The 13,569-nt window shown below is 32.7% G+C and overlaps 2 protein-coding genes across 2 annotated transcripts in view; one reads left to right on the top strand and one right to left on the bottom strand.

Annotated features, from left to right (window-relative positions):
• Positions 1–8,538, top strand: part of LOC133185155 (phosphatidylinositol phosphatase PTPRQ-like) — a 79,645-nt gene extending 71,107 nt beyond the window's left edge. Inside the window, exons 26-34 of the mRNA XM_061320213.1 lie at positions 3,571–3,652; positions 3,897–3,984; positions 4,072–4,148; positions 5,175–5,300; positions 6,705–6,827; positions 6,913–7,076; positions 7,379–7,517; positions 7,689–7,779; positions 8,017–8,538. Coding sequence (XP_061176197.1) covers positions 3,571–3,652; positions 3,897–3,984; positions 4,072–4,148; positions 5,175–5,300; positions 6,705–6,827; positions 6,913–7,076; positions 7,379–7,517; positions 7,689–7,779; positions 8,017–8,048 — 922 coding nt within the window. The 3' untranslated portion in view covers positions 8,049–8,538. The remainder of the gene's footprint in view (positions 1–3,570; positions 3,653–3,896; positions 3,985–4,071; positions 4,149–5,174; positions 5,301–6,704; positions 6,828–6,912; positions 7,077–7,378; positions 7,518–7,688; positions 7,780–8,016) is intronic.
• A 2,185-nt stretch (positions 8,539–10,723) lies between these two features.
• LOC133185154 (complement C1q-like protein 4) lies at positions 10,724–11,582 on the bottom strand. The gene is made up of 3 exons (XM_061320212.1): positions 11,575–11,582; positions 11,233–11,375; positions 10,724–11,124 (listed from the first exon to the last, which is right to left on the bottom strand). The coding sequence occupies exons 1-3, from the start codon at positions 11,580–11,582 to the stop codon at positions 10,724–10,726; spliced, it is 552 nt and encodes a 183-aa protein (XP_061176196.1).
• Between the last annotated feature and the right edge of the window lie 1,987 nt (positions 11,583–13,569).

The raw sequence follows: 13,569 nt of genomic DNA, 5'->3' as shown, positions 1-13,569 counted from the left end.
ACAAGTTCACATTTAATACACTTAGCGCTTTCGCCGTGCGGCTCTTCCTGACTTCGTTATTATGGGTCACAAAGGCAGCGTTATACATTGGCGCAGGTAAATGTCAATTGGGCTCCAAATGCATATAATTTAACATATACAAGTTGCTGTCCTTTAAAAAAGGACTGCAATACGTGGACCATATGCATGTGTTTCTAAACGAAATTCAAAGAAAATTTCTAGATTTTTGTGATTTTACAAATGTGTAATTAAATTAATTTTTTTTACATGTACCTTGTTATTTTCATCGTTATTTAAGTCTGCTTAATTAGGCTGTAATGATAAAAAAAATCATGACCTTGAAAGGATATGACTATGAAATGTTGATCTAGGTATCTATCATAATTGTAATTGTCTGACGTCATGGCGTCAGACAGTACTAGATTTAGCCAAGGCTTGTTGGTCAAGTCGTTCAATAGAATTATGTGATAACTCGATCTTGGAAACTTCATTCTATCTTATATCAATTGGAGAGCACGGGGATTAATGGCTAAACATCGAAACAAGCCAAAGCATTGGACCTAATTATTATCTCATTATACATTACACGCAACATAACATCTGCCCACTCTCTTATACATTACAATCATAAATTCATGTACGTCCAGCAAAATAGCAGGAATGAAGCTGGTCGACACTTATCAGATTAACTAATAGATGTTTATTTTCAATGCATACAGTCTTTCTAACTTTAGTATTACATATATACGTAACTTTACTGACGTTTGCTCATTTAAAACAAGTTTATGATTAAAATAGATAAATAACTCTCCCAAATGTTCACCAACTGATGTTTAGATTTTAATATGTGTTATATCTTTTTCTTTCAAAACACCGATTATATTTATGTATCTAGTAAAAGGCCAGTCGGAAGAAGATTCACGGGGAGGGAATCCACAACCAAAAATTTCAATGGAGGCGGGGAGGGGGGCACTATCAAGGAAAAATTCCTTATCATTAATCAGTATTATCAGGCAAAACATTTTTGATGAACTTCATACGTTATTAATTTCTTGAGTTATGGGAAACAAGCATAAAGTAGTATAAGTGTTTTATAGCATATAATTACATGTATATATCAGCAAAATACGGGGGTACGGGGGGGGGGAGGGCGAGTTCCTACGGCCAAGAAAAAAAGAAAATTACAAGTACATGTAATACCTGTCTGTATATATGGAATAAATTCATAACTGAATTTATTTCATGTTGAACTTTTTTTGTTTCTTAGCAAAATAATTCATTTCTGGACTCAGAATATAATGTTGATTACACTGGATTCAATTTTTTTTAATTCTTCGTATGATGATAAATTTTGCTCACGTCAGACAAGCTTTTTAAGAAAGCTAATACTTGTGTAGCTTTTAAAATTAACAACAGTGTTAAAAAGAGGCTTAAGCGTGCAGGTATCGTAATGGTTGAATTTTAACTCCAATGGCGGATCCAGGGAGGGGGGTTCGAGTGTTGGAACCCCCTTTATTTTTGCAGAAAGAGGAAGAGCTAGAGAGAAAATGTTTTTCTGTAATATGTATAGATATTTTTACGTTTAGTATTTTCAATAAAATAAGTACTTCAATCTCTGCCCTTTCTTCTCTCTAGATAGAATTTTGCTTAATGCTTTCCTGTACCTTTACAAGCACGGCCCCGGGCCTCGACCACCCACACGTACATCGTAACATGAAAGATTTCACTTTGATATCATCGGAAGATTCCGGCGAACATACGCATACGGCTATGCCATTTTTGGACCATCTTCTAAAGTAACTAACTTTAATAAGTATGCATAAAAAGTCATGAAAGGAGTATCCATAAGAGAATATTTATCTCCATATATTATGGGGATATTTTAATCAATGAAGAGAGAGGTTCAAAATGTCCCCGTAGTCTGTAGGGGGGGGGGGGGCTCACTTTTTCTTAAAAAATATTTTTTTTGTTATAATTTGAATATATATGTTTTGATTTGCATTGGAAGCTCCCCCGCACTTTTTGTTGCGGGAAGGTTCAAAATACGGAAAATCAAACATTTAAAAAAAATCAAAATATACCGAAAAGTCAGACTAAGCCCTTTTGCATGTCAACTCTTTTTGGAGGTTGCCCCTTTGAAAACCGTTGCTACGAGCTTGAGTGAAAGTGCCTCCGGTGTGACCTAGAACCCCCCCCCCCCTTTCAAAAACTGCTGGATCCGACCCTGTACTGGAGCACTAGAGGGTCTTGGAACTAGAGGGTTTCGAGTTATCTAAAACGATGATAGGTTATCGATTAACTCGATCAATTTGAAAACACCAAAAAGATTAATTTTGTGTGTATGTGTGTATGTGTTTATTTCTCTGTCTTTTTTTTAAATAACGGAATGGTTGATAACAACACATGCAATCGTAACTTCTCGGCAAAACAACGTGTTTTTCCGAGCTTGCAACTGAGAAGATGCGATTGACAATCTCATCGCACGTGTGTAGACCTAGGCTATTTTGTCTTGCAAGCATAGGTGTATGCACTGTTTGCTAGTGACGCTTAGACTGGTGACGGTATTTGCTACTGACATGAAGAACTCTACACCAGTTTCATAACATGTGCAGTTTTTTTGGTGAAAATTGGAGTAAATTTAAAGTCGAATATCTTGGATATGGGGTAACCCATATCTATTCTTGTTACAACGACCCTCAATGCATCCATGGACGAGTTCATTGGTTACTTTGAAAGGTGGCACAGGTTAACCTTTCGTTAATATTTTCTTCAATGGTCTGCCTATTTTGAGTGATTGTACTTTCATAGCAACATTGTTAAATTTTATTCCCGATTGGCCTATAGTTTTGTCATTTAAAAAAATCGGGCTATTTCGATACATGAAATCCATAACGACTGGGAATTGACATCTGTACTAGATTAATACGGAAGATATCCTATCATTGGAAAGATAGATGGTACACGTGTAGTACAGATCTGTAGTACGCAGATTTTTCTGCGATTTTCTTTCTCCCTCTCCCCTACATGGAAAAACGTTGCTACAGGCCTTTATCCAGCTATAATTGTATTGCTGTCCATCAAATTATTTTGCGAACCTTGATGCACAAAGCTAATGCAGGTAAACATGGTAAAGACTATCTTTTAAAACCTAGTAGTTGAATTAAGTTTTTAATTCAATATGTTCTTGAAAGCTGTTAAGCTATCCAAAGAAGTTCTTCCTTCTTATTTAAAATGCTTGTACCATAGCATTTAGTTTGTATATAAAGATATATGTATTAAAGAGAAATTCAGATCTTGGTTACGTCAAAGAATACATAAATACAATGTACAGATTTTAGAGCGAGGTTTGCTAATGATTGGCATATTCTAATTCGAAGAGGGCGAATTGTTCTAGGATCAAATTGTCTTGGAGGCAAACTCTGTAGCAGTCTTGCGCATGCGTGGCTTGACGTAAGCCCATGGCATCCGGTTTAATCCCGCTAAAATATTTTCTGCGTGGACCTCAGGGCCCACGCAATAAAGTAATGAAATGTACTATACATATATTTAATTTTTAATTTTATTTATCAGGTCTATACCTATAAATCTGTTCGTTAGCCATGTGGAGGATCTGATGAAAGACAGTAAATTAAAGATTTGTCATGAATTCTCCGTAAGTATGATTTGTCATTATTAAAAAAAACCCTGATACTCTAGGTTTAGAGTACCTTCTAGAATAAGGATCTCTTGAAATATAAAGCAATATGAAATTCTTGCCAACATGATTACAAAAAAAGTTAGTGATATTATTTATTGTGCCTTATTTTCCCAGAGATAATTGTTATTGGAAATTGGACCTTCCATGCAATTTTGAAAAAAAAAGTTGAGTTATAAGATTTTTATTATTTATTTCCTAGAATATACTTTTGTCAAATAGTAAAGGAAGTACAAGAATAGGACAATCTAAAAACAATGTGCCTAAAAATAGGAGCAGTATCGTTCCATGTAAGTTCAAATCTTAGCTTACGGATAATCTATCTTTCATTATATAGTTGCTTTGAAAGTACTCATCACATGACATTAATGTTACAGACGATTTCAATCGGGTAAAGTTATTAGAAGGAGGAAAGGGTTCACAGAATGACTATATAAATGCAAGTTTTATTTTGGTAAGTACAACAAATTTGAAAAGTGGTTTTAATCAAATATGGATACTCAAGGTAGCACTTAAAATTTTTTTCAGTCAATAGCATCAAAAAGTACGTCTTTTTAATATTCATACAGCCATTCCCCACGACAAATTAATACCAAGCTTTTTGACACCATAGAAACTGCTTCTTCAATAAAAATGGAACTCATAATTTGCCTACCCTGTGATTTGTCAAGTGCAAAATTATTTGTAAAAAATCTAATTGTACAAACAAACAGGTACTCCGAGGTTGACATTAGAAAGATGGCTAAGTTTCTGATTGACATTATATACGTAGTTTTCGGAGACCGGGTCTTCTAATACTCTCTCGTAATTTCCAGTGGATACTATAATTGTGCCCCGTTATTAGCAGACCTGTTCTTGTGTTCATATGAAACAGAATGTATTCAAAATTTTCTACATGAAAACTAAAAGTATCTAACTGTGACCTTCAATTCGGCGTTTGAGATATCTACAACGTTTTATCAATTAATAATTTTCATTTTGTACGTTGATTCGATAATATCTTTCTTAACATGACATTAAAAAGACACTACAGAGTCAGACACGCCTGTGCCATCTGTTTCATATTTTGATGTTTTACTAGAGAAAGCCATTGAGGACAAACTAACAAATTAACTATTATTTGATAGACTTGATGACTTCAACTTCTCCACCGTCAACTTCCCTTATTTGATTAGCAAAATACAGTTGTCACATGTATATTGTGTTTATGTTTCAAAGTTTAATCGATACGCAGAAGCTCGTTCTATGCACACAAATGATTTCTAAAGAGATGCAAGCTATTGACAAATAAGTTGATGATACACGGATATCAAGAATCTCGTTTAAAGTAAACATTTCACGAATTTAAGTGGTCGAAACAACGACCTTGTTAGCAAATACATCGATCTGATATACATGTAAATTCTATTTGGTCATATGTACCATTTTGCTTTGAGGTATTATTAGTTCAAGTTGATTAATCAATATTCTTTTTTTAAAGACCCAGCACTACATAATTACCCAGTATCCTCTGCCAAAGACAATTGGACATTTCTGGCAAATGGTTTGGGAACAGAATGTACCTACTATTGTGGTACTTTCTGATGACAGCAATGATAATATCAAGGTAAATCTATTTAAAGCACTACTTATGCGGTGGTAGCCCGTGTGGCGCAGTGGTTCGAACGATCGCTCTAGAGTCGCGGAGTAAGGAGTTGATCCTTACGTCGCGGGCTCGAATCCCGCTGTGGGACGTGGAGACCGGTCCTTTGGATGAGACCGTATAAACCGAGGTCCTATGTCGCAGTAGGTGCTGGCACGAAAAAGATCCCTCACTGCTCAATGGCCGTAAGTGCCGAGTATAGGTCAAAATTTGCAGCTCTCCATCAGCAAGTGGTAGCGTCTCCATATGAGTGAAAAATTCTCGAGAGGGACGTTAAACAATAAACAAGCAAACAAACAAACTTATGCGGTGCCCTCCATCTCCCCAATTTACCACACAAGAATTGAAAGGAAACCTGAAGATATGTATGTTGTTATTGTTAAATTAATTAAACAAATAAGTCAAAACACTGGGTTGAATTAGAAACTATCTTATATATACCTTTGAAGATAAGAAAAGCTTTTATTTATGTCTTAAAGGCAGAGATTTTAAGCACCGCCTTCAAAAAATCCTGGTCTGTGCACCCCTGTCAATCAAGTGCATTAAGGTACATTATTGGGTGCTAGAACTTGATTGACATTTTCTTACTTGTATCTGTGTATACCCTGAACACCTTGTTTGGCACTCGTGGTGACCGTCAAATTAACTTTTGATCCTTTGATATTTACCACACATGGTATAAACAATAGAAAAACTGTATTACTATGGGATTTTTAGCTTGATAATATATACATACAAACCTTAGTATTTGAAATAATCATGATATTCTTTATGATAATATATATCAAAAATAAGTATAACTTTCTTTCAAAGCTCAACAAATACTTTAAATAATATTATTTTAATGGGTGGAGATGCTATGTTGACACACATTCAATTACAAATTAATAAAAATTATTGAGATTAAACTTTATTGCCAACTTTTTATTTCTAATTTAAAATCATCTCAAAAAAAGAGTAAAGTTTGACTTCTTGGGTATTCTACTGTGTATTAAATCACTTCCTGTGTATAGAAATTGGGAGACAAACGACCACAGGCAGATTGCTAGCCCTCAAGGCATTCACACCTGTACAAAATAAGCCCCTCCCTCACCTGGAATTTACCACCCGGTAAAAAATCTCTGCCTTCAAGAGACACAATATTTCCATAAATCTCGTTTATAATTCATATATATATATATATATATATATATATATATATATATATATATATATATATATATATATATATATATATATATATATATATATATATCATCTGTCAATTTGGTCTCCCCTTCAGATTGAATCTGAGCTATAAAGATCAAAAAGCAAGGAGAAACATAAACCGTTTCATATCAATTAGTTGTTTATTATAAATATTTGAAGGGCGACCAGTATTTTCCAGTCGCGGATGGCGCGGTGCTTTCCATGGGAGGAATCGACGTAGAACTGCTGGCAACCTTTAACATTCTTGAAAGAGCGAGTTTGCGTAAAATCAGATTGTCTAAGGTAATGTCCCATTACAGGAAGTTTGTTTAATATCAACTGAAGACGTATTTCATTACGCAGATTGTCAGATTTTCTTTATTTGTAGAACTCATTTTTACGCGGAAAGGAGCTGAAGAATGTAAATCACTATCAGATGTATGGTCTTAACATGGCAAATTTATCGGAGGAACTACTCAGTTGCATAAGTCTTATAAAATCGAATGAAAAAGATATAAAAGATACAGGACCATTCATCGTGCATGGAGGATGGTTAGTTGTCTGTTAAATTTTAATAAATTATGATTTTAAGGATATCTTTTTCATTTATATGAATATAGAGTTTGGTAAGATTTATTTGAGAAGAAATTTCTTGAAGTCTTTGAATTGACAGAAAATACATTTCTTGTTTTCATTTTATCGATTTTCATTTGATGTATACAGGGCATGTAAATGTGAATTAGAATAATAATGATTAGAGAAAACAAATGAAACTCATGTTATACTCGCTGAGATAAACAACGAACAAGTGAATTTTCATGGTATGTATATACAATTGACTTCAATATCCTCAGCTCTGGAACTGACTATAGCGGAGTGTTCATCTCAACAGATTATCTGGTTAAATCAGTAGAGGCAGGTGCCAGAGATGTTGATGTATACGGGACAGCATTAAGTGTTATGAATGAAAGAATGTTGACAATAAATACGGAAGTAGGTAGTTTTAAAAGATAACCGGAAGTGCAAAGTGATATCTTAAGATATTGAGCTATTTATGAAACGATGTGTAAAAGATATTCAGATGTATCTTCAAAATGTTTGTGTGTAAACTTTTTTTACACCGTGTTTAGAAGAATTGGAAAGAAATGCTGTTTACTCTTTTAGGAACAATATTCAACCATTTACACCTGTCTTCAGAAATATTTTGTCTCAAAAGCAGGCGCAAAGACATGTGATGAAGATTTTGAAAGAAAAAGTAAGCTACAAAGATTTCATAAAAAATTAGAACTTTCATGTGCTTATCGTAAATTTCGTGCTTAACAAGAATGCCGGATGCTAAAAATATGGCTCACATTTTGAAAGGACTATAGGAAATTGCTTATCATAAAATTGAAAGATATGTTGAACTTTCAGTTTGACTGGAATGTCAGAAAACAGTAATGTACGTTATATTTAACTTTTTTTCCTCTTATGCATATTCTTTTAATTGCAGGTACAGCTGGTACATACGAATACTTACCATGAAGTCATTTTATCCGGAATCTTCAAAAACATCTTTTTACACATATTTTGTCAATCATCTGCTTTGATGTTTCCAATAGTTTAGATTTTTGTCCCATTTTTTCTCTGTTCTATGGAAATATTGTCAAGGGACAAGGAATAATCCGAATCTGATTACAGAGGTGTAATAGACACATTTCTTTCAAATTTTTATTCATTTCTATAAGCTACACAGCGTATTTTCTTTTCAAAATTAATGAAGAAAAGTTGTGTTAGTAGAAGTGTCACTTTCTAAGAATTATATTGAAACATTATTTTATTTGACTTGGAAAAAAATGAAAGTGTTCATGTACATTGGTAACAATGTAATCATAGAGTCAAGCAGTCCTTTTTCAATTTCTCAAAAAAAAATATGGTATTCCCCAGAAATAGTATCATTTAGTTGTTTCTTTTATTTTACTTCCACTAGTAATTTCAGTGCAAATTGATTTTGTAAAAGAATATTCTACATGTAATAAGTACATTCTTAGTCTTTTTATATTCAGGATATATTTGAAATCATACATATGTATAAAATGATTAAAGCAAAATAAAAGAAAATATGTGTCAACACACATTGTTTAATATCATTTTGTAACAGGCGTATGAAGACCAAATCACATAGTCAGACTTACGACAAAGCTATTTTTTATGAATAATATATTGTGCGCTGTACATTGTTCATTCACCACTTTGTTGTGATATCGCAGGCACAGTCTCTTAACGTAGGTCGCGGGTTTCCAGGCCTTTTAAAAATGTCCGAAAACATACCATGAAAATTAGTAATATGAATCCTCTACCTTCGTTTTACATTCTCTGAAAATTTTATAAAATTTCTGCATCGTTTTTGTGTAATTAAATCCCAAACATGCCATTGTTGTCGTTGCATTTTCGACGCTATTCTATTGAATTATATAGGAAAAACGTCTTTTTCGGCTCGTTTTGAGGCAAGATTTTGTTTTTAAAAATACCAATAACTTTTAAATGGTGCAGACGAAATTGTTTCCCCTTTGGTATTTTAACAATGAATTGATTTGAAATAAATCTATTTGAAAAAATTAATATGTCTTCGGGTTAGTTTTTGCGTAAATTAAAAATGGATATGGGCTTTTATATCGCAAAATGTAATATTTTTAAGAACGACGTCCATATCGTTTTGATACCATGTGAAAACAAATCAATCGCAATTTCTCGGGCCTTTTCCAACAAGCCGAAAAACAACCGCTTGTTTTTCCAAGCCCGAGAAGATGCGATTGATAACACATATTTAAACGTTTTTTAATACTTCCAGTGTTGATCATTCGGATCGTAATAAGACTTCTTCATTAAATTAACAATTCCAACAAAAGTTATATCTAAGTATTGTATCGACTATTCAAATCGTAAAAAAGCCTTCATTATTTGTGATAAATTGTTGCTTAATATAATATAACACTAAATTACCAATTCAAACAAAAGTTATAGCTAAATAATGATATACTGAATAATTTAACAAAACAAAACTCATCGCAGATTTCATTTTCACTGTGACGTCATAATCAAATGTGCACAAGAAATTCGCCAAAATCATATAAATTGCGTACCCAGTTTTAACGACTCAGCAAACCCGCGACCTACGTTAAGTACATGTTATTTGAATTCTACACAAGTGAAAAAATATTATCTTCATTCTTTGTGTGCGATGTAGGGATGTGCAAACAAAACCCACCGGAAGTAATATTGTATGTTTCTAAACTACATGTAAATTTATATAATATTCAAACAAATTCCCTAGTATACATATCTCATTTAGAAGGTCATTTTGTCTGTTCAACCAAGTTTATAATTGATAAAAGACCTATCGCTTATTGGCGTAAGGTAAAAGTGAATCAAAAGAGATAGCATGTAAACTACAGCATTTTTTTTTCATATTGTATGATTAATGTTCATGACTACACCTACGTCCAGGAGTATTGTTTAAAAGTCCCATTACATTCACTCTGACACATTCTGGGCTTAATTGAAAGATCCCATACATTATTCAATTGGTCGTTGCAACCATATGCAGAAATGCAGTTTCAAGTTTTCTGATCCAGTATTCTCTCGAAGTCTTCAGTATGGAGTACTTAAAATGTGACTATTAGTTTGATGATATAATTTTCTAAAATTCTAACCTTCATTAAAAGGATATATAGAGTGCATGTTCAAGATTGAAATGTTTTTATAAAAATGTTGACGGTCCCCATTATTTATTTCAAACTTGTTCCGGACAAACTCTTATTAAGTGAACCCTTGGCTTTCCAGATATAAATCAGCCCGCGTAGAGTATATTCAATTCCATAGACAACGTTTTACAAGTTTTACAAGTCAAATTTTCACCATTTGCATTTGTAACATAGAACGGAACGGAGATGACAAAAACTGTACAAAAAATGCAAATTGCTTGAAATTAATTCAGAAAATAAATTCTAAAACCTGAAGCACATGTATTTTCTTTTCTTTTCATTGTCCTTTATACCAAATAATACTAAGTGAAAAGGATTTTTAGCTCTTAAGTGCGTGCATCAGTTCTCTTTTTTCTTCGTAATACCAGTAATGACAAACTCTCGTGTGAATGAAACACATGTATTGTAAAGAGAACAATTTTCCTTTCAATGCATATCTGATATGATTGTAGTTGATCAATTTATTTTGAAACCAGAAAAGTAAGACCAGTAATTTCCATGCGAAAATTGGCCATTATTTCCCTGGGCTCTAATCCACACTTTCTCTTTGTAGTTCATTTTGATATTAACTGTAGATGAACTTGTGAGAAAATATGTACTCTTAACTATATTCCCGTCGGCGTAGTTTCGGGCCACCAGAACACCATCTTTGACAATCTCTGTATAAAAAGCTTTCCCAGATGAAACCAACACATTCCAGCTGAAAGAGTACACACCATCTTGTGGAGCTGTGAATTTTCCCGTTTTACCGTCATAACCCGATCCTTCATTTAGAGTCACCTTCTCAAATATAACAGGCTTTTCTATCCCAAGATTTGAAATATCCTTGATGAGAATTGCTTGGAATGCAACAGCACCTGAAGATTATGTAATTTAGTATGTATTTTCAGCAATATGATCATATACTGCATATTTACTGCCTTATTCAACATATACAAAATTAAATAGTATTTTAATTTACAAACCTTTGTTTTGGCATGTTTTATCTGTATATCCAAGTCCAGTACAGATTGCTTTATAATTGCTGCATTTTGCAACGATTTGCTGGGGTGTCTTTGAGATGATAATAGTGACCAGCAAACTCAAAAACATTACAAAGAGTAAGAACCTGAATCGAAGAAATGTTATTGCCAACAAGTAAGTAAAACAATACCAAGAAGTATTACTTCAAATGAGATGTTTGAAAATTTTGCAAGATTTTGTATCAATGTTATAAATAGTTATTTTCGTATTTTGTCTATGCGAATTAGGGGCAATAAAAAACGTCAGATTGACACCTCTACGTATTCCTTTAGAAACAAACTTACCTGCACATTGTTGATAGTCATGTAAAGTACCAATAAACAATACTTAGTACCTAAAATGTATTTAGAAATGTTGTGCCATTTTATACTATAGATAAAATGTTTTTATATACTGTATATTGCAGAGATTATTAAAACAATACATGATATCTAGTTTTCACAAAGAAATGACACGACATATTGATTTGTATCGCAGATACTATTACTTTTTTATTATGCTGAGTAAGGGGTACAATTAGGAAATTTACATACATTTAACATGCATAAGTTAAAATTTCTGCATGTGTACATATTGATGGTAATAAAAAAAGTGGGAGAAAATAAACTAAGTGAACTTAGAGAAATATTCCTTAACGTCCATGGTATGGATAAAATCTCATTTGAATCTTCACTGAAAAGAAAACAAAAGAAAATTTATTTCGCTAAGAAGAGATACAACTTTATACATGTTTATGAATAGATTTTGTACCTAGTGTTCTTGTTTTAATATTTCATATTTCGCCTAATTAAACTTTGTCAGTTTCTTGTCGTTTTTTCGCGATTTTTTTTTTTTTTTTTTTTTTTTTTTTTTTGTTTATTTGGTTGATTTTTCCTGTTTATTTCGTTTTAGTAATATTTTTTCTAGGTTTTTTGTCTGTTTCTATTTGTTTGTTTGCTTTGGGTTTATTTATTTCATTTTTCGACCACAGAACTTGCGAAATGATGACTTTAAACGAGATTGCTGATATTCTTGTTTCATCAACTTGTTTGTCAATAGCTTGCCTCGTTTTAGAAATTGTTCAAATGTAGGGAATGCTCTTGCTTATCGAATCAACTGGGAGACAAGAATATCGTCTCGTATGAAGTCAACAAATTTTATGGTCGATACAATGACCTTGTCGAGAAATACAATTATTCATTAGTCGAATGCTGACTGACTTTTTTCATACTAATTGTTAGATTATTATTTTCACACTGAATTTTCTACAGAATTTTCCGTTTTCCTGATCATGACAAGGAGCACATGGCGGGTATGACCGGTTTACAGGGGATGCTACTCCTCCATGTCACCTGTTCCCACCTCCGATGTTTATGATAAAGGTCCGTCCTTGCTCTGCTTCAAATTTGTATTTTTTCAACTTTTAAGCTTGATCTTCATATTTCATTGTATTTTTTCTTTTTCTTTTTTTTGTTTTGTTTTGTTTTGTTTTGTTTGTTTGTTTCTTTTTTGTTCATTTTTTGTTTGTTTGGTTTTTTCCGGGGAAGGGGGGGGGGTATCTTCATCTTTAATTGAGAACAATCAGTTATTTTCAATATTGGTCATTTCATCAGATGGAATAATCGGTTCGTTTTATTTGCAAAATTCTAAGATCCATGTGCAGCTACTTGTTTCACACTTGCTTATTTCAGTCTTTTCTCCGCAATGGTCTGTTGGTAATGATTTAATGATTAATGTTTGTGTTTACATTTTTTAAAATCAATCCATCTTGAAAAATTGACTTAAACTAGTTTTCTAGTGTAAAATTAGTAATTGGTTTGATAATTATTTAAGCTAAACATGTATTTAAAGCCCAAATTCTCGATGACATTTGACTGGTCATTCGGACATTAGACCACAGAAAAACGTCGCTTTTTATACAAAATACATATACCAATTAAACTGTGTATGATTGATTAGATTTTGGTTATTCAGAATTTACAAAAAAAGTGTAAAAATTTGAAATTATATAAGTTTCTTAATGATAATCTTTAAAACTCCCTAAAGTCAGCATTTTGCTGATGTGAAAAAAATGTGTGTAAAGGGAAGGAGGGGTAAGAAATATGATTATTATTTGGAGATAAGATAATTGTGCCCTACTTTCCACCTGCAAGGTACATGTAGGTTTTCTTCTCCTCTTTTTTCGAAGATTTTGAAGAGGAAAGTTTTTTTTCTTTAATGCCTTATGCCTTTATTGATTTTTTTTTAATCTTCAAGGAACAAATAATCATACTTTTATTATTATGTTATATATAAATGTA

Source organism: Saccostrea echinata, unplaced genomic scaffold, assembly GCF_033153115.1.
Source record: "Saccostrea echinata isolate AGI-Se365-2 ecotype Australia unplaced genomic scaffold, CSIRO_AGI_Sech_v1 ptg000012l, whole genome shotgun sequence".
Lineage (NCBI taxonomy): Eukaryota > Metazoa > Mollusca > Bivalvia > Ostreida > Ostreidae > Saccostrea > Saccostrea echinata.
Note: the sequence above shows the minus strand (reverse complement) of the source record. Positions and strands in the feature narration are given on the sequence as shown.